Source organism: Arachis hypogaea, chromosome 11 (assembly GCF_003086295.3).
Source record: "Arachis hypogaea cultivar Tifrunner chromosome 11, arahy.Tifrunner.gnm2.J5K5, whole genome shotgun sequence".
Lineage (NCBI taxonomy): Eukaryota > Viridiplantae > Streptophyta > Magnoliopsida > Fabales > Fabaceae > Arachis > Arachis hypogaea.
In genome coordinates this window covers 64,070,215-64,093,945 of record NC_092046.1, presented here as the reverse complement: position 1 = coordinate 64,093,945, position 23,731 = coordinate 64,070,215, and the positions used below count along the sequence as shown (strand labels likewise).

The window sequence follows — 23,731 nt, the reverse complement described above, 5'->3', positions numbered from 1 at the left end:
TTTTATTTAAGAGAGGTGATGGATTCATAGGACATTCATAACTTTAAGACAAAGTTACTAACTACTAATGATCATGTAATGAAGACACAAACATAGACAAGCACATAACATAGAAAACGAAAAATAGAAGAAATAAGAACAAGGAATGAATCCACCTTAGTGATGGTGGCGTTTCCTCCTTGAGGAACCAATGATGTCCTTGAGCTCTTCTATGTCTCTTCCTTGTCTTTGTTGCTCCTCCCTCATTGCTTTTTAATCTTCTCTTATCTCATGAAGCATGATGGAGTGCTCTTGATGTTCCACCCTTAGTTGTCCCATATTGGAACTCAATTCTCCTAGGGAGGTGTTGATTTGCTCCCAATAGTTTTGTGGAGGAAAGTGCATTTGAGGCATCTCCGGAATCTCATGGAAATGAGCTTCTTGCGCCTCTTGAGCTCCATGACTGGGCTCTCTTGCTTGCTCCATCTTTTTCTTAGTGATGGGCTTGTCCTCTTTAATGAGGATATCTCCCTCTATGTCAATCCCAGCTGAATTGCATAGGTGGCAAATGAGGTGAGGAAAGGCTAACCTTGCCATGGTGGAGGACTTGTCAGCCACCTTGTAGAGTTCTTGAGGTATAATCTCATGAACTTCCACCTCTTCTCCAATCATGATGCTATGGATCATGATGGCCCGGTCTATAGTAACTTCAGACCGGTTGCTACTGGGAATGATTGAGCATTGAATAAACTCCAACCATCCTCTAGCTATAGGCTTGAGGTCCAATCTTCTTAGTTGAACCGGCTTGCCTTTGGAGTCAATCTTCCATTGAGCTCCTTCTACACATATGTCTATAAGGACTTGGTCCAACCTTTGATCAAAGTTGACTCTCCTTGTGTAGGGGCGTGCGTTCTCTTCCATGTATGGCAAGTTGAACGCCAACCTCACATTCTCCGGACTAAAATCTAAGTATTTCCCCCGAACCATTGTAACATAGTTCTTTGGATCCGGGTTCTTACTTTGATCATGGTTCTTGGTGATCCATGCATTTGCATAGAACTCTTGAACCATTAGGATGCCGACTTGTTGGATGGGATTTGTTAGAACTTCCCAACCTCTTCTTTGAATTTCATGTCGGATCTCCGGATACTCATTTCTTTTGAGTTTAAAAGGGACCTCAGGGATCACCTTCTTCTTGGCCACAACATCATAGAAGTGGTCTTGATGGGCTTTGGAGATGAACCTTTCCATCTCCCATGACTCGGATGTGGAAGCTTTTGTCTTCCCTTTCCCTCTTCTAGAGGATTCTCCGGTCTTAGATGCCATCAATGGTAATGGAAAAACAAAAAAGCTATGCTTTTACCACACCAAACTTAGAATATTGCTCGCCCTCGAGCAATAAACAAAAGAATAGAAGAAGAAGAAGAAATATGGAGAGGGAGAGGGAGATGTGGTTTCGGCCAAGAGGAGTGTAGAGGGGTGTGTTGTGTGAATTTGATGAAGAATGGAGGTCTTTATATAGGGAATGGAGGGGGGGTTAAGGTTCGGCCATATGGGTGGGTTTGGGTGGGAAATTGTTTTTGAATTTTGAAGGTAGATGGAGTTTATGAGGTATTTTTATTGGGAAGAGTGGGTGGATGTGAGTGGTGAAGGTTTAATGGGGAAGAGAGATTGAGGTGATTGGTGAGGGGTTTTTAGGGAAGAGTGTTTATGGGGTTGTGTGAAAGAGAGTGGTGAGAAGAAGTGAGTGGAGGTAGGTGGGGATCCTGTGGGGTCCACAGATCCTGAGTGGATCCTGTGGGGTCCACAGATCCTGAGGTGTCAAGGATTTACATCCCTGCACTCATTAGGCATGTAAAAATGCCTTTGTACACAACTCTGGGCGTTCAGCGCCAGGTTGGTGGCCATTTTGGGCGTTCAACGCCCATTTGTGTGCCATTTCTGGCGTTGAACGCCAGAACCATGCCTGTTCTGGCGTTCAGCGCCCAGAAGCTGCCCATTTTGGGCGTTCAGCGCCAGAACCATGCTCTGTTCTGGCGCTGAACACCAGACAGATGCTCCTCCAGGGTGTGATTTTTCTTCTGCTATTTTTGATTCCGTTTTCAATTTTTATATTTATTTTGTGACTCCACATGATCATTAACCTAAGAAAATATGAAAAACAAAAATAATAGAGTTAGATAATTAAACATTGGGTTGCCTCCCAACAAGCGCTTCTTTAATGTCAGTAGCTTGGCAGTGGGCTCTCATGGAGCCTCACAGATGTGCAGAGCTTTGTTGAGACTCTCCAACACCAAAATTAGAGTTTGGATATGGGAGTTCAACACCAAACTTAGAGTTTGGTTGTGGCCTCCCAACACCAAACTTAGAGTTTGACTGTGGGGGCTCTGGTTGACTCTGCTTTGAGAGAAGCTTTTCATGCTTCCTCTTCATGGTTGCAGAGGGAGATCCTTGAGTTTTAAACACAAGGGAGTTCTCATTCCATTGAAGGACTATTTCACCTCTGTCAACATCAATCACAGCTCTTGCTGTGGCCAGGAAAGGTCTTCCTAGGATGATGGATTCATCCTCTTCCTTTCCAGTATCCAGGACTATGAAATCAGTAGGTATGTAAAGGCCCTCAACCTTTACTAATACATCTTCTACTTGTCCATAAGCCTGTTTTCTTGAGCTGTCTGCCATCTCTAGTGAGATTTTAGCAGCTTGCACCCCATAGATTCCCAGTTTCTCTATTACAGAGAGGGGCATGAGATTTATCCCTGAACCAAGGTCACACAGAGCTTTAAAGATCATGGTGCCTATGGTGCAGGGTATTATGAACTTTCCGGGATCCTGTCTCTTCTGAGGCAATGTCAGTTGATCCAGATCACTTAGTTCATTGATGAACAAGGGAGGTTCAACTTCCCAAGTATCAATGCCAAATAACTTGGCATTCAGCTTCATGATTGCACCAAGAAACTTGGCAGTTTGCTCTTCAGTAACATCCTCATTCTCTTCAGAAGAGGAATACTCATCAGAGCTCATGAAGGGTATAAGGAGGTTCAATGGAATCTCTATGGTCTCTAGATGAGCCTCAGAGTCCTTTGGTTCCTCAGAGGGAAGCTCCTTATTGATCACTGGACGTCCCAGGAGGTCTTCCTCCTTGGGATTCACGTCCTCTCCTCTCCTCACAGGTTCGGCCATGGCGCTTATGTCAATGGCCTTGCACTCTCCTTTTGGATTCTCTTCTGTATTGCTTGGGAGAGTATTAGGAGGGATTTCAGTGATCCTTTTACTCAGCTGGCCCACTTGTGCTTCCAAATTTCTAATGGAAGACCTTGTTTCATTCATGAAACTTACAGTGGCCTTAGATAGATCAGAGACTAGATTTGCTAAATTAGAAGCATTTTGTTCAGAGTTCTCTGTCTGTTGCTGAGTGGATGATGGAAAAGGCTTGCTATTGCTAAACCTGTTTCTTCCACCATTATTAAAGCCTTGTTGGGGCTTTTGATCCTTCCATGAAAAATTTGGATGATTTCTCCATGTTGAGTTATAGGTGTTTCCATAAGGTTCACCTAAGTAATTTACCTCTGCTATTGCAGGGTTCTCAGGATCATAGGCTTCTTCTTTAGAAGATGCCTCTTGAGTACTGTTGGATGCAGCTTGCATTCCATGCAGACTCTGAGAAATCATATTGACTTGCTGAGTCAATATTTTATTCTGAGCCAATATGGCATTCAGAGTATCAACTTCAAGAACTCCCTTCTTCATAGGCGTCCCATTACTCACAGGATTCCTTTCAGAAGTGTACATGAACTGGTTATTAGCAACCATGTCAATGAGTTCTTGAGCTTCTGCAGGCGTTTTCTTTAGGTGAATGGATCCACCTGCAGAAGTGTCCAGTGACATCTTTGATAACTCAGATAAACCATCATAGAATATATCCAGGATGGTCCATTCTGAAAGCATGTCAGAAGGACACTTTTTGGTCAACTGTTTGTATCTTTCCCAAGCTTCATAGAGGGATTCACCTTCTTTCTGCCTGAAGGTTTGAACATCAGCTCTAAGCTTGCTCAGCTTTTGAGGAGGAAAGTACTTGGCTAAGAAAGCCGTGACCAGCTTATCCCAAGAGTTCAGGCTGTCTTTGGGTTGAGAATCCAACCATAATCTAGCTCTGTCTCTTATAGCAAAAGGGAAAAGCATGAGCCTGTAGACTTCAGGATCTACTCCATTAGTCTTAACAGTATCACATATCTGCAAGAATTCAGTTAAGAACTGAAAAGGATCTTCAGATGGAAGTCCATGAAACTTGCAGTTCTGCTGCATCAGAGAAACTAATTGAGGTTTCAGCTCAAAGTTGTTTGCTCCAATGGCAGGAATGGAGATGCTTCTTCCATGTAAATTGGAATTAGGTGCAGTGAAGTCACCAAGCATTCTCCTTGCATTGTTGTTGGGTTCGGCTGCCATCTCCTTTACTTGTTCGAAATTTTCAATCAAGTTGTCTCTGGATTGTTGTAATTTAGCTTCTCTTAATTTTCTCTTCAGAGTCCTTTCAAGTTCTGGATCAGCTTCAACAAGAATGCCTTTTTCTCTGTCCCTGCTCATAAGAAAGAGAAGAGAAAAAGAAAAGAAGAGGAATCCTCTATGTCACAGTAAAGAGGTTCCTTATTGTTAGTAGAAGAAAAGAAGAAGAAATTCTAACACAGATAGAATAGGGGGTTCGAATTTGGTGATGATGTGAGGAAGAGATGTTAGTTAATGAATGAATAAATAGAATAAGATGGGGGAGGGATAATTTTCGAAAATTATTTTGAAAAAGAGTTAGTGATTTTCGAAAAATGGTTTTTGAAAATTGTTAGTATTTTTTTTCGAAAATTAAAATTTAAAATTTAAAATAATAGTTAATTAAAAAGAAATTTTGAAAAAGGGGGAAGATATTTTCGAAAAATGAGAGAAAGAGAGTTAGTTAGGTGGTTTTGAAAAAGTTAAGAAACAAACAAAAAGTTAGTTAGTTAGTTGAAACAAATTTTGAAAAGGTAAGAGGTTAGGAAGTTAGAAAAGATATTTTGAAAAGATATTTTTGAAAAAGATAAGATGAGAAGATATTTTTGAAAAGATATGATAACATTAGTTTTGAAAAAGATTTGATTTTTAAAATCACAATTAATGACTTGATTCATAAGAAATCACAAGATATGATTCTAGAATTTAAAGTTTGAATCTTTCTTAACAAGCAAGTAACAAACTTCAAATTTTTGAATCAAAACATTAATTGATTATGTTATTTTCGAAAATTTGGTATAAAAATAAGAAAAATATTTTTGAAAAATATTTTTGGAATTTTCGAAAATAACTAAAAATTTTGAAAAAGATTTGATTTTTGAAAAAGATTTTGAAAAAGATAAGATTTTCAAATTGAAAATTTGGTTTGACTCATAAGAAACAACTTGATTTTAAAATTTTTTGAAAAAGTCAACCCAAATTTTCGAATTTGATGAGAGAAAAAGGGAAAGATATTTTTTTTTATTTTTGAATTTTTTTATGATGCAAGAGAAAAACACTAAAATGATGCAATGCATGAAAGTTTTAGATCAAAACATGTGATGCATGCAAGAATGCTATGAATGTCAAGATGAACACCAAGAACACTATGAATGTCAAGATGAACATCATAGACACAATTTTGAAAAATTTTTAATGCAAAAAAACATGCAAGACACCAAACTTAGAATTCTTTAATGCTTACGCACTAAGAATTCAAGAATGCATATGAAAAACATGAAAAGACACAACAAAAAAATCATCAAGATCAAACAAGAAGACTTACCAAGAACAACTTGAAGATCATGAAGAACACTATGAATGCATGATATTTTCGAAAAATGCAAGATGCATATGCAAGTGACACCAAACTTATGATATGACTCAAGACTCAAACAAGAAACAGAAAAATATTTTTGATTTTTTTGATTTTCTAAATTTTTTTTTTGGATTTTTTTCGAAAATTATATGAAAAAGAAAAAATAAGGATTCCAAAATTTTTAATATGAATTCCAGGAATCTTGCATTCTTAGTCTAAAGCTTCAGTCTAGGAATTAGACATGGCTCACTAGCCAGCCAAGCTTTCAATGAAAGCTCCAGTCCAAAACACTAGACATGGCCAATGGCCAACCAAGCTTTAGCATGTAACACCAGAGTATATTGCTCTTGATAACAAATTGTTGCTCATCATTTATCAAGTATGTAACTTACCTCTGATGGTTTGGAAGCCTCAGTCCAAAAGAATTTAGACATGGCTTTACAGCCAGCCAGGCTTCACATGCTTCATGAAACACTAGAATTCATTCTTAAAAATCTTGAATAAAATTTTTGAAAACATTTTTATTTTTTTCGAAAACAGATGAGAGATTTTTGAAAATATTTTTGAAAGATTTTTGAAAACAAAACGAAAAGAAAATTACCTAATCTGAGCAACAAGATGAGCCGTCAGTTGTCCAAACTCGAACAATCCCCGGCAACGGCGCCAAAAACTTGGTGCACGAAATTGTGATCTCCATGTTCTTTGTACTTGTGTGAGATTAACAATATATAATTGTATTGAATCCTCATTGTGGCTCTATGTGTGGACACAACTCCGTACAACTAACCAGCAAGTGCACTGGGTCGTCCAAGTAATACCTTACGTGAGTAAGGGTCGAATCCCACGGAGATTGTTGGTATGAAGCAAGCTATGGTCACCTTGTAAATCTCAGTCAGGTAGATATAAAACAGTGATATGGTTTTCGAATAATGAATAATAAAATAGGGATAGAGGCAATTATGTAAATCATTGATAGGAATTTCAGATAAGAGAATGGAGATGCTTATCGTTCCTCTGAACTTCTGCTTTCCTGCTATCTTCATCCAATCAGTCTTACTCCTTTCCATGGCTTTATATGATACATCACCACTGTCAATGGCTACTTTCGGTCATCTCTCGGGAAAATGATCCAATGCCCTGTCACGGCACGGCTAATCGTCTGGAGGCATCACCCTTGCCAATGGCTTCATCTTATCCTCTCAGTGAATAATATGCTCACGCACCCTGTCACGGCACGGCTATTCATCTGTCGGTTCTCGATCATGCTGGAATAGGATTTACTATCCTTTTGCGTCTGTCACTAACGCCCTGCAATCGCGAGTTAGGAGCTCGTCACAGTCATTCAATCATTGAATCCTACTCGGAATACCACAGACAAGGTTTAGACTTTCTGGATTCTCTTGAATGCCGCCATCATTCTAGCTTACGCCACGGAGATTCTGATTAAAGAATCTAAGAGACACTCATTCAATCGGATATAGAACGGAGGTGGTTGTCAGGCACACGTTCGTGGGTTGAGGAAGGTGATGAATGTCACAGATCATCACCTTCATCACAGTTAAGCGCGAATGAACATCTTAGAAGAGAAATAAGAAGAATTGAATAGAAAACAGTAGTACTTTGCATTAATCTTTGAGGAACAGCAGAGCTCCACACCTTAATCTATGGAGTGTAGAAACTCTACCGTTGAAAATACATAAGTGAAAGGTCCAGGCATGGCCGAGATGGCCAGCCCCCTAAACGAGATCAATAGTCTCCTAAGATGAATAATGAAATAAAACTGAGACCAAAGATGCCTAATACAATAGTAAAAGGTCCTATTTATAATAAACTAGCTACTATGGTTTACATGAGTAAGTAATTGATGCATAAATCCACTTCTGGGGCCCACTTGGTGTGTGTTTGGGCTGAGCCTGAGTGTTGCACGTGCAGAGGCCATTTGTGGAGTTGAACGCCAGTTTCTGTGCCAGTTTGGGCGTTCAGCTCTGGTTTTGGCTCCTTTTCTGGCGCTGGATGCCAGATTTGGGTAGAAAGCTGGCGTTGAACGCCAGTTTACGTCGTCTATTCTTGGCCAAAGTATGGACTATTATATATTGCTGGAAAGCCCTGGATGTCTACTTTACAACGCAATTGGAAGCACGCCATTTCGAGTTCTGTAGCTCCAGAAAATTCACTTTGAGTGCAGGGAGGTCAGAATCCAACAGCATCAGCAGTCCTTCTTCAACCTCTGAATCTGATTTCTGCTCAAGTCCCTCAATTTCAGCCAGAAAATACCTGAAATCACAGAAAAACACACAAACTCATAGTAAAGTCCAGAAATGTGAATTTAACATAAAAACTAATGAAAACATCCCTAAAAGTAACTAGATCCTACTAAAAACATACTAAAAACAATGCCAAAAAGCGTATAAATTATCCGCTCATCAATATCCATCACAAGATTCAAACTTAAGGCATACTAAAACAGTAAAGCATGATTATATAAACCTTAACATAAATAAACCGGGTAATCTATCTTAGGAAATTTCTATTCTAGCTAACACCGCTATCCCACAGCCTTCACCGACCGATCCTCCGTGCGATCCTGATGAGCGGATAATTTATACGCTTTTTGGCATTGTTTTTACATAGTTTTCAGTATGTTTTAGTTACTTTTTATTATATTTTTATTAGTTTTTAAATAAAAATCACATTTCTGGACTTTACTATGACTTTTTGTATTTTTCTGTGATTTTAGGTATTTTCTGGCTGAAATTGAGGGACCTGAGCAAAATTCTGATTCAGAGGCTAAAAAAGGACTGCAGATGCTGTTGGATTCTGACCTTCCTACACTCGAAATGGATTTTCTGGAGCTATAGAAGCCCAATTGGCATGCTCTCAATTGCGTTGGAAAGTAGACATCCTGGGCTTTCCAGCAATATATAATAGTCCATACTTTGTCAGAGTTTTGATAACGCAAACTGGCGTTTAAACGCCAACTTTCTACCCTATTCTGGCGTTAAACGCCAGAACTGGCATAAAAGCTGGAGTTAAACGCCCAAACTGGCACCAAAACTGGCGTTTAACTCCAAAAAAAGTCTCTACATGTGAAAGCTTCAATGATCAGCCCAAGCACACACCAAGTGGGCCCGGAAGTGGATTTCTGCATTAATTACTTATTTCTGTGAACCCTAGGCTACTAGTTTATTATAAATAGGACCTTTCACTATTGTATTTTCATCTTTGGATCATCTTTTGATCTTCAGATCATCTCTGGAACACATTATGTAACTTTTATGTTCTGAGACCTCCATGGGAGGCTGGCCACTCGGCCATGTCTACCCTATTTTCACTTATGTATTTTCAACGGTGGAGTTTTACACCACATAGATTAAGGTGTGGAGCTCTGCTGTTCCTCATGAATTAATGCAAAGTACTACTGTTTTCTATTCAATTCAAGCTTATTCTTATTCCAAGATATTCACTCGCACTTCAACATGATGAATGTGATGATCTGTGACACTCATCATCATTCTCACCTATGAACGCGTGCCTGACAACCACATCCGTTCTATCTGCAATAGCTTGAGTGCATATCTCTTGGATTTCTAATTTAAGATTAGAACCTTCGTGGTATAGGCTAGAATTATTGGCAGCCATTCTTGAGATCCAAAAAGTCTAAACCTTATCTGTGGTATTCCGAGTAGGATCTGGGATGGGATGACTGTGACAAGCTTCAAACTCGCGAGTGTTGGGCGTAGTGACAGACGCAAAAGGATCAATGGATCCTATTCCAACATGAGTGAGAACCGACAGATGATTAGCCGTGCGGTGACAGCGCATTTGGACCATTTTACTGAGAGGACGGACGGTAGCCATTGACAACGATAATCCCCCAACATACAGCTTGCCATGGAAGGGAGTATGAATGATTGGATGAAGGCAACAGGAAAGCAGAGGTTCAGAAGGAACAAAGCATCTTCATACGCTTATCTGAAATCCCATCAATGAATTACATAAGTGCTTCTATCTTATTTTTTGTTTTAATTATATTTCAATTATCAAAATCCCATAACCATTTGAATCTGCTTGACTGAGATTTACAAGGATGACCATAGCTTGCTTCAAGCCGACAATCTCTGTGGGATCGACCCTTACTCACGTAAGGTATTACTTGGACGACCCAGTGCACTTGCTGGTCAGATGCACGGAGTTGTGTGAAGAAGTGTGTGATCACGATTTCGTGTACCAGATCCCATCGCCACCGCCTTCCGAGCCTCCTCAATCCCAGTAGAAAACACAAGTATTTACAATGCAAGGAAATCACAAGTAGAAGCATATAAAGCAAATAATTCGAATAGCAATTAGGCATGTTATACAAATAGGCAAGCCATTACAAGTAGTCAAAGCATACAAACAGATAAAAATGCATATGATGAATGCCTGCCCTATTGGCTGTGATATCACATTATTGGTTCAACAGCCAACCTGACACATCTCCATGGAGACGTTGCCCTTCGGAATCCTCATATGGGAACCCCCGAGATATAGTGTTCGGATCACTGTCCAGGTACCGGCGCCTGCACGCTCTATTGATCCGATGGGATGCGAGCGGGATACTCTTGCCACAGACCTCACATCTCAACGCAAGCGGGACGAACCACCGCCCTTACGCCGCCGCCGCTACCTCGACAGGCGGGATCCAACCACCGTCCCTGCCGGGTGCATAGCGTCTCATAATCTCAGTACAAATCAATACTTCAGTGGTTTTCAGAAAACATTTTTAGTGTACATGGATCCATCATCTCATTCAAAGTCCTCGACTCATCTCAACCACTGTCCATTCATATTTCAGTTTCCATACATCAACAGTTCATCATTCCTCATCGCATATATCAATCATCCTTCACATAACGTCGAACCATCTTCAGTACACCCGAAACCTAATCCTCCGTTTTCTAATTTTTCCAAATAATATCATTTAAAACCCTTAGATTCTTTCCCATATTTTAAATATCCAAAACTAGGCCCAAGAGTCCTAAAATGGTGTTAGAGAGACTTACAACCTTGTTAGGAAGGTGGAATAGTTGAAAAAAAAGTAAAATTTGAGAAACAGGGCGTGTGCGGTCGCACAAGGGTGTGCGTGCGCACGCTCCAGAGAGTTTTAAAATGTGTGCGTACGCACAGGGGTGTGCGTACGCACAGGTGTCAAAACTTACAAAATCTATTCACTCGCACAACCTGTGCCAGCACCCCCAACAGACTGGACTTCCCAACGTGTGCGTGCACACAGGGGTGTGCGGATGCACAGGTTGCAATTCATCCTTAGATATGTGCGTGCACAAGCTGTGCTAGTGCTGCAAACAGAACGCATTTCCCTGCCTGTGTGTGAACACAGGTGTGTGCGTCCTCACAGATCAAAATTTTTGCAGGGTTGTGCGTCCGCACAGGGGTGTGCGTACGCACATATCAGAAATCATAAAATTCTGCAACTTAGCAGAATTTCAAATTTTTAACACCAACTTTGAATGATCATAACTTCCTCTACAAAATTCCAAATTTTACAAACTTTATATCAATTTAAAGGGTTTACAAAGATCTTTAATTCTAAACAAATGACATCAAATTTTGAAAACTGAGGCATAAGTTATGATCGAACAAAGGTCACCAAAAATCCAATTTTACCAAACTTCACAATTCCCACAATTTCTTACCATACACACTCCAAACCATACCAAACCATTCAAAACTCCACCTTTCATCAAAATTAACCTGTTGTATCATAATACACCAACCTTATCACATTCTTCTTCTTATTTCATTACTCTCAACTTCATCATCAACTATTTTACACTTAAGATCAAACCACATTCAGACTTACCCTTTCATCAATCTTAACACTACAAATATCATAATAAACCAACTTCCAATCCCTAGAATCATTCAACATCATCATATCATTGGAAATCATCATAATTGAACCCAACATTCATCAACTCATCAATAACCATCATACATCAACATTCAACATATCAACAATCATTTTATTTCAAACCTATCCTATAGGTCACTAGCCTAAGTGTCCATGAATATTATATACTACATAGAGGAAACCGAAACCATACCTTGGCCGATTACCTATATGTACCAAAACTCCAATTTAGCACAAACAAGCCCCCAACCATAATCCAAGCTTTAAATGTAACTCCCACAAGTTCCAACAAGCTCCAAACTCACAATAATCAAGCTATATTCATATAATTCACCACAAATCAACCTAGAGCTCAACATAAATCAAAATCTCATTAGAGTTCAAAGTCTCTTACCTTGTTCAACAGTTTTGGTAGCCAAAACCCAATACTAAGCAAGGATTAGAGCAAACCTAAATACCCAAAAATCACAAATCTTACTTATTCACAAACCCTAAAACTCGAAATTTTGTAGAGCTCTTCACAAAGAATGTGTAGCTGCAAACGGTGCGGCGATCGGAGCTATGTAGCTCAAGATATGAGCTTGGAAAGAAGATGATGAATAATGCTCAAGGGATTCTCTTCTTCCCCTTCTCTTTCAGCTGGGTGTGTGTGTTTGTTAGTGTGGTTTGGCTGTTTGGGTTCATTAAATGAACCTTATATATATTGGGCTTAGGCCCAACTTGGGCCCGGTCTAACCCGTTAGCGTTTTTAGCCCGTTTGGTCCAACTTCGGGCCAAACCTTTAAAATTAACACCCGATTTTCCATTTCTAATATTTTTTTAAGGTTTTTGACGGTTTTCACTTTTTCTTGTGCGGTACCGGGCAGACTTGAACCGGTTCAATCAGTTCAACTGCCAGTTCACGGTTTTTCACAGAAAGCATATTTTCTGACTCAGAAAGACCCACTGAGTCCAAAAATCACCTTTAAATCCTCAAATTCTCACTCTAACTTTTTGGAATCTACTTTGGTCAATTAATCACTTAATTAACCAGTTGATTAGTTGCGGTTCTTACATTCTTCCCACCAAATAAGAAATTTTGCCCTCAAAATTTCAATTACCTGAGAAAAGCTTGGGATAATCCTTTCGCATCTCGGACTCCAATTCCCAAGTATGCTCTTCAACTCCTGCTCTCTTCCAAGCAACCTTAACCAACTGAACTTCTTTTCCTCGTAGCTTCTTTGTACTAGAGTCGTCAATCCTCACTGGCATTACTTGGAAGGTTAAGTTTTCCCTCAACTCAACCGACTCAGGCTCCAACACATGGGCTGCATCCGGCGTGTACTTGCGAAGCTGTGAGACATGGAATATGTCATGCAGGTTAGACAGATGAGGTGGCAAAGCAACTTGATACGCCACCGGCCCGAATCGCCTTAAAACCTCAAACGGTCCTTATACATCGGATTCAAATTCTTGGTCTTGATTGCTCTTTTGATCCCAGTTGTCGGTGTAACCTTGTGGAATACGTGTTCTCCCACTTCGAATTCTAATGGTTTCCTTCTCTAATCTGCAAAACTCTTCTGTCGACTCTGAGAAGTTAGAATCCTTGCACGAATCTTCTTAATGTTCTCAGTAGTCTCCGCTATCAAATCTGGACCCAATACACTTACTTTACCAGATTCATACCAACAAAGTGGAGATTGGCACTTCTGTCCATACAAGGCTTCATACGGAGCCATCCAATGCTCGCATGAAAGCTGTTGTTATACGCAAACTCTACCAATGGCATGTAACGATCCCAACTTCCGGGTTGATCCAAAACACATGCTCTCAGTATATCTTCTAATGTCTGAATAGTCCTTTCTCACTGTCCATCCGTCTGTGGATGATAGGCAGTACTGAGACATAGCTTCGTACTGAAAGCTCTTTGAAAAGATCCCAAAAACCTTGAAGTGAATCGGGGATCTCGGTCCAACACTATGCTCAACGGCACACCATGCAACCTTACTATATTCTTTATATACAATCTTGCTAACTCCTCCATAGAACAGTTTACTCGGATAGGCAGAAAATGAGCGAATTTGGTTAAGCGATCCATGATCACCCAAACTGCATCAAATCCCGACCTAGTCTTCGGTAAACCGGTCACAAAATCCATTGTAATTCTTTCCCACTTCCGCTGAGGAATCTCGAGTGGCTGTAACATTCTCGACGGCTTCTGATGCTCTATCTTCACTTTCTGACACATTAAACACTTGGATACCACTGTTGCTACATCACCCTTCATCCCCGGCCACCAGAACATCCTCTTCAAATCATAATACATCTTCTTGCTTCCGGGATGAATGGAAAACCCACTATTGTGAGCTTCCAACAACAAGTCTCGCCTCAAACTCCCAACATCCGGTATGCAAATCCTTCCCTTGTATCTCCATAATCCTTCACCATCCTTAGTGAATTCTTCACGCCTCTTCTCACCAACTGGTTGAAACAATTGCTGAAGCTTATGCTCATCTTGCTGAGCTCTCTGAATTTCTGTCTAAAACGTACTTGAAATCTGCAGCTGATTTAAACAAGCCCTTCTGGCAACTTCACCAATATCCAGCTTAAGGTCTACAAACTTATCCACTAACTCCTCCTCCTTGATTCTCATCCAAGCAATTGTTAAAGATTTCCGACTCATGCGTCTGCTACCACATTCGCCTTTCCGGGATGATAACTCAGCTCAAAATCGTAGTCTTTAAGCAACTCCATCCATCTCCTCTGACGCATGTTAAGCTCTTTCTGATCGAAGATGTACTTGAGACTCTTATGATCAGAAAAGACGCTAAACTTTACTACGTAGAAGTGGTGTCTCCAAATCTTCAATGCAAACACAATTGCCGCTAATTCCAAGTCATGAGTTGGGTAATTTACCTCATGCGGTCTCAGCTGACGTGGTGCGTAAGCCACCACATTCTGGTGTTGCATTAACACGCAACCCAAACCCTTCAGTGACCCAAGAACTTCACTTCCTCCTTCCAAAATTTACACTTCAACAACTTAGCGTACAACTTCCGCTCCTTTAAGATTTGCAACATAATCCTCAAGTGTTCCTCATGCTCTTTCACCGTCTTAGAATAAACTAAGATATCGTCTATGAAAACCACCAAGAATTTGTCCAAAAAGGGACGAAAGACTCTGTTCATGTAATCCATGAAAATAGCAGGTGCATTCATTAACCCAAAGGACATCACCGCAAACTCGTAGTGTCCATAGCGCGTCCTAAATTAGGTCTTAGGAATATCGTCCTCCTTCACTCTGATCTGATGATAACCGGATCTCAAATCTATCTTAAAAAACATTCCAGCTCCTTGCAACTGATCCATCAAGTCATCTATCCTTGGCAACGGGTACTTATTCTTTACAGTCACTTTATTTAAATGTCGGTAATCCATGCACAATCGCATTCCTCCATCTTTCTTCTTTACCAATAAAACTGGCGCTCCCCACGGTGATACACTCGGTCGAATGAACCTCTTGTTCAGAAGCTCTTCCAACTAAGTCTTTAATTCTGCCAGCTCTATCGGAGCCATTCTATACGGCGCAATTGACACTGGTCCAGCTCTCGGCACCAATTCAATCGCAAATTCAATCTCTTTTTGAGGTGGGAACTCAGGGATATCTTCCGGGAATACTTCCAGAAAGTCTTTAACCACCGGTATCTGATCTAAGTTCTGGGCATCACCCAACGCATTAGCAGCAAATAGAATATACCCCTGACACTCTTTCCTACTATAATGCACCATTACAGAGTTCAGGTAATACCCGGTAGCTACCACCGCTCTATTTTTTCCTTCCAGCATAAACCAAATTGACCGCTCAAAGCAATCCAACAAAACCTGATTCTTCGACAACCAATCAAACCCAAAAATCATCTCCAATCCAATCATTGGTAAACAAATCAAGTCATGCACAAAGTCTCTACCCTCAAGCTTGAAACCTACTTGTCTACACCCTGACCTAGTCATAACTATCTGATGCGGAGTATGTACATGCAGATCAAACGGTAACTCTGACACTTTCAAGCCTAATTTCTCAACCTTAGCAAACAAAATAAACAAATGCGATGCTCCAGTATCATTCAATGCAACTAAAGTCTTATCACCAATTAAACATATACCTCTCATCAACGGATCTGCCTTGGAAGCATCCTTGGAATTCACAGTAAAAACTCACCCCTGGTGCTGACTCTGACCCGCACTTGGGTTCTTCCCACGTGTGCAATCCCTCGCAAAATAACCAGGCAAGCCACAGTTGAAGCACCCACCTATATCAATCTTGCAAGAGTCATATAGATGAAAATGTCCACAACGATCACAAGCTAAATCCGAAGAACTTTTACTATGATTTCCTCTCCCTTTGCCACGCTGAATCTGATCATGGGTGTTCTTTCTGAAGCCTCCTAGCCCTTGAGGCACATATCCTCCTCTCTTAAAGCTTTGTCCTCTCAGATGAAAATACTTGCCACGCCCCAAATTAGATCCCCTTCCATAAGTGTCCTTGGACACCGCCACAGTCTTGGCATACTCCTCCATCACTCTTGCCTTATTCACCAAGTCGGAGAAGACACGGATCTCCATAAGAGTCACAGCAGTCATAATGCTATCCTTCAACCTGCTTTGGTATTTAATACACTTCCAACTCTCATAAGTCTCTGATGCACCATAACATACCCTAGAAAACCTACAGAGTTCCTTAAACTTGCTGGTGTAGTCCGCCACAGATAGAGAACCTTGCTTCAACTGCATCAGTTCCATCTCCTTTGCTTCCCTTGCAGACCCAAGGAAGTACTTCTTATAAAAGGCCGTTTGGAACACCTCCCATGGAATGTTGGCGTTCTGAAGCTGTAGCAAGCGACACTCTGCTTGCCACCAGGGCTGGGCCTCTCTCGCTAGCTGATAAGCGGTAAACTCGACATATTGATTGATGGGAACATGCTGCGCCTATAAAGCATGCTCCATAGCCTGGAACCAGTTGTCCGCTTCGGTAGGATTAGTTGACCCTCAGAAAGTTGGCGGATGAACCTTGAGGAACGTCGATAAGGTCATCGGAACACCACTCGTGTTATCGCCGTTTCCCTCAGCATTATCATTGGCATTCCCTTCGCCATTCCCATTGCCATTTCCGTTCCCAACCAGTTGGCCTAACTTCTGCACAGCTTGCAGAGTCGCAGCAGCATTAGCCTCCATAGTATTCGCAAGGTTTTCCATGGCCGCCATGAATTCGGCATGGTTATCCGCCGGTTGCTCATTCCTACTCTCGCGTGAACGTGCTCGATCTCGTCCGCAAGTGGCCATTAGGGTTTCTGTCTACACCAAACAATTGATATCAAGGTGATCAGTCTTAATATCAAAAGCCTAGTGCTTCAATTATCCCAAACAGGCACTCACAAACAAGCATGCTATGCAATATCAAACAGATAACCTAATAGCATCAAAGAAAAGACACACAGAGTATGCAATGAAGCACAATCAGTCCATCCCTCAGGCTCACGAGGACGAACCACTCTGATACCACTAAATGTAACACCCTAATTAGCCTAAGCTTTACCTCACGTCGTAAAGCAAAAGTTAATTAGAGATTACGACAGTTCTAAGCTCATACATAATATATATATATATATAGAAAGAATAGTGTAATCTAGAAGCCCGATGAAGAATATAGCTCAAAGTCAGAATTTCAAAAGCGCAAAATGTGCTAACGAAGCTCCTAACTTAAAGCACAAGATATAAATAAGGTGTATCAAAATATAATAGTGTAACATCATAAGAATCTAGCCACGACTCGAGGAGTTTAAGCCGGCTAGCCATATACAGACCAAAAAGAACCAGACAGTAAAAATAAATTGTACAATTTTGTTCTCTCAAATACAAGCCTCTAGGCAAAACCAAAATACCAACTTGAGAGACATATATAAAATAAACCAAAAGACTCAAAAAGATGTCCGGATCCTCCGCTCCTGTCACTAACCAGACAACTCACCTAGGTGGGTGATGAATGATTTTATGCCGGTATAGAATTTATCAAGAATTCCAATCGTAGTATAGTTTAAACTGACACGTAATTCCACATCAAACAATCTAAATTCAATAACCGAGAGTATGAGTCCCGAGTCGTTCTCCCTAGGAGTGCTCCAAGATTCACATTGTTGGTTAGGGAGTGTATTGGTGTTTGGAGTTTCATATTAGAAAGGAACAAGATAGTAATGTGAACGAAAATCAAGTGATATAAAAGCCTTGGCTAGAAGTGAGGATTGGACTCCCTATCATCATTATTTCTATTAATTTTTTATTACAATTAGTTATTGCTTCACTTAGTTAACCTATAGTATGAAGAAAATTCAAGTGAAAGTAATCAATTTGGATTCACAAGTCCTAGCCCAACCCTAGAGAAGTCTAGCTTTAGTGACATGCAAATCAATTAGCAATTTTCAATTGATAATCAACAAAAGATATTAACAATTCAAGTGTCTCCAATATCTCAACTTCTAAGCCAAGTAAGAAAAGTCTACTCCATAGTTAAAGTTGGCATTTTCTCAAACACTTGGAGAGCAATGATGAGAGACATTGTAAAATTAAGAATGAAATTGAATTCAAAGGTGTCCACTACAAGAGATTAACAACAATCAAACAATTGAAGGCTAAGAACTTGAATTACCTCAATGTATCAATGGAAATAGAAGTAACAACATCCAAAAGCTAAGATCCACAATTAACTTGAACAATAAGAACTTTTTTGAGAGTATGAGAATCTAGATTTACAATTGGAAGCAAAGTAGAAGTGAATTGACAATAGATCTCACCGAATTCAACAAGAGAATTCCAAATTTGAGAGGGTAAACCCTAGAGAGAAGTTGGAATTTCTCTCTCTAATACACCAACCTTACCACATTCTCCTTCTTATTTCATTACTCTCAACTTCAACATCAACTATTTAACACTTAAGATCAAACCACATTTAGACTTACCCTTTCATCAATCTTAACACTACAAATATCATAATAAACCAACTTCCAATCCCTACAATCATTCAATATCATCATATCATTGTAAATCATTATAATTGAACCCAACATTCATAAACTCATCAATAACCATTATACATCAACATTCAACATATCAACAATCATTTTATTTCAAACATATCCTATAGGTCACTAGCCTAAGTGTCCATGAATATTATATACTACATAGAGGAAACCGAAACCATACCTTGGCCGATTCCCTATATGCACCAAAACTCCAATTTAGCGCAAATAAGCTCCCAACCATAATCCAAGCTTTCAATGTAACTCCAACAATTTCCAACAAGCTCCAATAGTTTTGGTATCCAAAACCCAATGCTAAGCAAGGATTAGAGCGAACCTAAACACCCAAAAATCACAAATCTTACTTAATCATAAACCCTAAAACTCAAAATTTTAGAGAGAAGAATAGAAAAGATTTCGTGGTTACCTCCCCAGTTTCTTGTATGGGTTTTGTAGAGCTCTTCACAAGGAACGCGTAGCCGCAAACAGTGCAGCGATCGGAGCTCTGTAGCTCAAGATATGAGCTTGAGAAGAAGATGATGAATAGTGCTCAAGGGTTTCTCTTCTTCCCCTTCTCTTTCAGCTGGGTGTGTGTGTTTGTTTGTGTGGTTTGGCTGTTTGGGTTCATTAAATGAACCTTATATATGTTGGGCTTGGGTCCAACTTGGGCTCGGTCCAACCGGTTAGCGTTTTTAGCCCGTTTGGTCTAACTTCAGGCCAAACCTTTAAAATTAACACCCGGTTTTCCATTTCTAATATTTTTTTAAGGTTTTTGATGGTTTTTACTTTTTCTCGTGCGGTACCGGGCAGACTTGAACCGGTTCAACCGATTCAACTTCCGGTTCACGGTTTTTCACAGAAAGCACATTTTCTGACTCAGAAAGACCCACTGAGTCCAAAAATCACCTTTAAATCCTCAAATTCTCTCTCTAAATTTTTGGAATCTACTTTGGGTAATTAGTTACTTAATTAACCGGTTGATTAGTTACGGTTCTTACACACTACCAGAAATATCATTAAAATCGACAGCCAAATCAACGGCTAAGCCGTCGATAATATTAAAAATCGACGGCAAAATAGACAGCGGAGATGGACGCTATTAAGCTTGTCAATTTTTCAAAATTCTAATAAAATCGACGGCTTGGGTAGCCATCGATAATAATTTATTGAAATCGACGGTCTTTCCATTTATAATATGAGTATAAGAATTTTACCTTCTTGCTAAAATCGACAACGTTGCCGTCGATATTATTATATAAAATCGACGTCATTTATGTCGATATTTGCTTTAATAAAATCGACAATATTTTCATCTATAATATGATTTACCAGCTTAATAAAATCGACAATGCTGCCGTCGATATTATTATATAAAATCGACTTCATTTCTGTCGATATTTGATTTAATAAAATTGACAATATTTTCGTCTATAATATGATTTACCAGCTTAATAAAATCGACAACGTTGCCGTCGATATTTGATTTATTAAAATTGCACAGGTGTCGTCGATTTAATTTTTAGATACTGACAAATTCTTTGTCCATATTTTGTTTTTTTGTCTATTTTAAATTTAAAAAGCGACAATGTTGTCGCTGATTTTAATAGCCATATTTTTTTAATTATTTTTTCTATTTGAAAAATAGTAAACAATTAATGCAAATAAACTTTTAAATATAGAAATAAAATTTATATAGAATATTAGATAATAAGACAAATAAACTTTTAAATATAAAAATAAAATTTATACTAAATATTAGATAATGAGTTTACAAACTTATCAAAATAATAAATAATCCTCTAACATAAAGACTCAAGACAAGATAAATAACTAAATTAGACTTATAATAAGTAACAATTGAGCTGAACAAAGTTGTGTTAACAAAACGTCCTTGCTGCTGCTAGCCTCAACTCTGGTTGATTTATTTGCTTCAGAAGATCAGTAGAAGTAACATGTACCATAAAACTGTAATTAGTAGACTCAAGCAGAAAATTTATATTTTTGATACATAATGTTGACAGTGAAAGTGTTAAATATAGCAGAACACCAAAATCTCGAGTAGTGTATAGGAGGAAAACGTGGTACATGATGAGGTATCGATATGGAAAACCATGAATCAGGATTCATATTGCCGAATTGCTGATACAATTTCAATAATGCCTTCAAATTTTCTCCTTTCTTTGAGAATAATCTTAGCTAAATCAAGTGCTCGCTTTTCACATGTTGCACGTTTAGCAGCATCGGCAATGGATTCAAAATCCTCAACATGAGCTACATTAACTATTCTCCTGTGTATTAATGATCAATTGATCATAATGAAAGTGTTAGCCATGCCTCCTAAGAATTTTCATGTTGCTCAAATCATAAATACAGGCCATTGCTTTAGAATCATACTGTTCAACAAATATATATCTTACTGAATATAAAATTAGAACATGGCATGCACAATGGAGATAGCTCTAGGGCCGGGATGACCTCAACTAAACATCAGTATAAATGATTATATACACATTAGAAAGTAGAGAGCAATTCCAACATTGTCACTGAATTTTATACCTAATATGTTTCCTGTAACCACCCTACCCCATGAGGCCTGCGATTTATAATTCTGTACAATGTTCGCTAATGATGTGTAAATTTGGAAAACGAATTCCAAACATACAAATCTAACCGGCAAGTATACCGGGTTGTATCAAGTAATAATAACTCACGTGAGTGAGGTCGATCCCACAGGGATTGAAGGATTGAGCAATTTTAGTTTAGTGGTTGATTTAGTCAAGCGAACAAGAGTTGAGTTGAGTGATTTGTATCCAACAAAAGCTAAATTGCATGAAATTTAAAGGGAGCGGGATAATTGACAAGAATTTAAAGTGCAGAGAAATTAAAGAGGCTGAATCTTAAAGTGCAAAAAATATAAATTGCAGAAACTTAAATTGCAAGAAATGTAAATGACTGAATCTTAAAGTGCAAGAAATGTAAATTGCTTGAATTATAAAAGGAATTGGGAATTGGATTTGCAGAAATTAAACAAGAAAAAGTAAATTGCAACAAGCAGGGAAGTAAAAGATGAATTTAATTGCAGTAGATCTCAAACAGAAAATGTAAATTGGCTTGAAGAAGCGTTCAACAGAAGAATTAAAAGGAAATTTCAGATCTCAGGGGTCAAGAGACTAGAAAACCAAGTCTAGATCTCACTACCTTCCTTGATCCAATTCAGAAATCAATTGCAACAAATTAAAGATCAAAATAGTAAGAAAACTTGAATTCAAATCTCAATTCTCCAATAGTGCAGTGAAAGAAACAAAAAGAGATCTCAAGGTGAGATTGAGACAGAATTTCCTCAATTCTCAACACCCAAGACTCAAGCAAGAATTGCAGTAAAGAAAATTAGAAAACGAAAGAGGAAGAGAATTCAATTCTCCTTCCAGATCCAAGTTACAGTAAGTAAAATCCTCCAAGAGGTGTAAATTCAAAAGTAAAAGTTGACGTCCCTCCTAAATCAAACTAACTTCTATTTATACACTTTCTTCTAATGGTCTTAGAGCCTTGAGTTTGGGCCTTGGCCTTGATGGAATTGGGTTGATAATAGCCTTTGTTGATTGCTCTTGGTGTTGGGAAGAAACCCACTTGTGAACCGGGCCATGAACCATTCACGTTTGAGTCAACGTTTGAGGCAAACGTTGACTCAAACGTCTTCGTACTAAACATCATGCAGAACCCCATTTGCTGCCATCCACGTTTGGCTCAACGTTTGAGGTCAAACATGAGCTCAAACGTGGCTCCTCCCATGCATTTCTTTTGGCCAACGTTTGGCCCAACGTTTAAGGCAAACGTTGGCACAAACGTTGGCTTTTCCAAGGCTTTAAACAGAGTGCTCTTTCTTGCTAATATGGTGCCAACGTTTGACCTCAAGTTTGAGGCAAACGTTGGCGCAAACGTTGCCAAGCTCCAGGGGTGCTTTTGCTTGTTCTTGTGGCGCCAACGTTTGACCTCAAGTTTGAGGCAAACGTTGGCGCAAACGTTGCTTCTTATGGGTGAAAAATCTTCAAGTCAACATTTGACCTCAAGTTTGAGGCAAACGTTGGCGCAAACTTGGTGTGCCTCCAGGGTGAAAATGCAATCTTCCTCACGTTTGAGTTCAAGTTTGAGGCAAACTTTAGCTCAAACGTGAGTCCTTTTTCCTTGCCCCTTGCTGTCCCCTTTTCTTCAACCTTCTTTCAAGCCTCTTTCCACCTATCATCAATCAACAATTGCATCAAAGCTATGCTATAATCATGAGAGTTCTTCTTCTTCTTGAAATTCAAGAAATTATGGCACAAAACTCATGAAAATGCATCAATTCATCCATGGTTGATTGAATCTAAGGAAACATGAAATTCCACCCAAATGGCTTACTTATTGCTCAAAAAAGTGCATAAAACCTATTGAAAACAAAGGAAAAAGACTAGTGAAACTAGGCTAAGATGACCTGTCATCAGCTAACATGCATAGCTTTATAATATATATATATATATATATATATATATATATATATATATATATATATATATATATATATATATATATATATAACGAATTAGAATTAGAACACGTAGCACAAAACTTTTCTTTTAGTACTTCCAAGCGACGAACCTTTTTCCGATTCAATTATTTTATGGAACAAGTACTCCCAGAAGATTTTAATAATCTCTTTGGTTGTTCTTGAAGAGGATTAATGAATGAATCATTGAACCATATTAGATTGATAACCCAAACCCTTAAACTGGATTGGTTTCCCTTTTCCGGTTCAACCAAACCATGCTTCTCTTAAATAAACCGGACCCAAAGAAACTCTGATTAAACTCATCTTCTCTTCTCCTCTCACCATTGAACGTGTTTCAAAGGAAACTATGGTTACCTCTTCATGTAATCAATGTTGTGATATGGTGTTGCAAGAGGAAGAGGCCACGAAGCC

General features: G+C 39.1%; 2 protein-coding genes and 1 non-coding gene across 3 annotated transcripts; 1 reads left to right on the top strand and 2 right to left on the bottom strand.

The window, feature by feature from the left end:
• The first annotated feature begins 3,921 nt into the window (after positions 1-3,921).
• LOC112725227 (small nucleolar RNA R71) lies at positions 3,922-4,029 on the top strand. The gene has a single exon (XR_003164349.1). It is a non-coding gene; the product is annotated as a small nucleolar RNA R71 (small nucleolar RNA).
• A 7,459-nt stretch (positions 4,030-11,488) lies between these two features.
• On the bottom strand, positions 11,489-13,497 carry LOC112721427 (uncharacterized). Its single transcript, XM_025772492.1, has 6 exons — positions 13,395-13,497; positions 13,167-13,297; positions 12,830-13,061; positions 11,923-11,935; positions 11,679-11,730; positions 11,489-11,569 (listed from the first exon to the last, which is right to left on the bottom strand). The coding sequence occupies exons 1-6, from the start codon at positions 13,495-13,497 to the stop codon at positions 11,489-11,491; spliced, it is 612 nt and encodes a 203-aa protein (XP_025628277.1).
• Positions 13,498-15,247: 1,750 nt separating this feature from the next.
• On the bottom strand, positions 15,248-15,877 carry LOC112721426 (uncharacterized). The gene has a single exon (XM_025772491.1). It carries the CDS (start codon positions 15,875-15,877, stop codon positions 15,248-15,250), a length of 630 nt encoding a protein of 209 aa, XP_025628276.1.
• Between the last annotated feature and the right edge of the window lie 7,854 nt (positions 15,878-23,731).

Excerpts from the sequence above, each read along its gene's own strand:
- LOC112721427 (XM_025772492.1), bottom strand. The coding sequence starts at position 13,497 with ATGCCATTGGTAGAGTTTGCGTATAACAACAGCTTTCATGCGAGCATT. Across the intron at positions 13,062-13,166 it reads ACCAAGAATTTGAATCCGAT|CTTCGCAAGTACACGCCGGA; the intron begins GTATAAGGACCG and ends CATGTCTCACAG. Across the intron at positions 11,570-11,678 it reads GTGTTAAGATTGATGAAAGG|GTTAATTTTGATGAAAGGTG; the intron begins GTAAGTCTGAAT and ends ATGATACAACAG.
- LOC112721426 (XM_025772491.1), bottom strand. The coding sequence starts at position 15,877 with ATGAGAGGTATATGTTTAATTGGTGATAAGACTTTAGTTGCATTGAAT.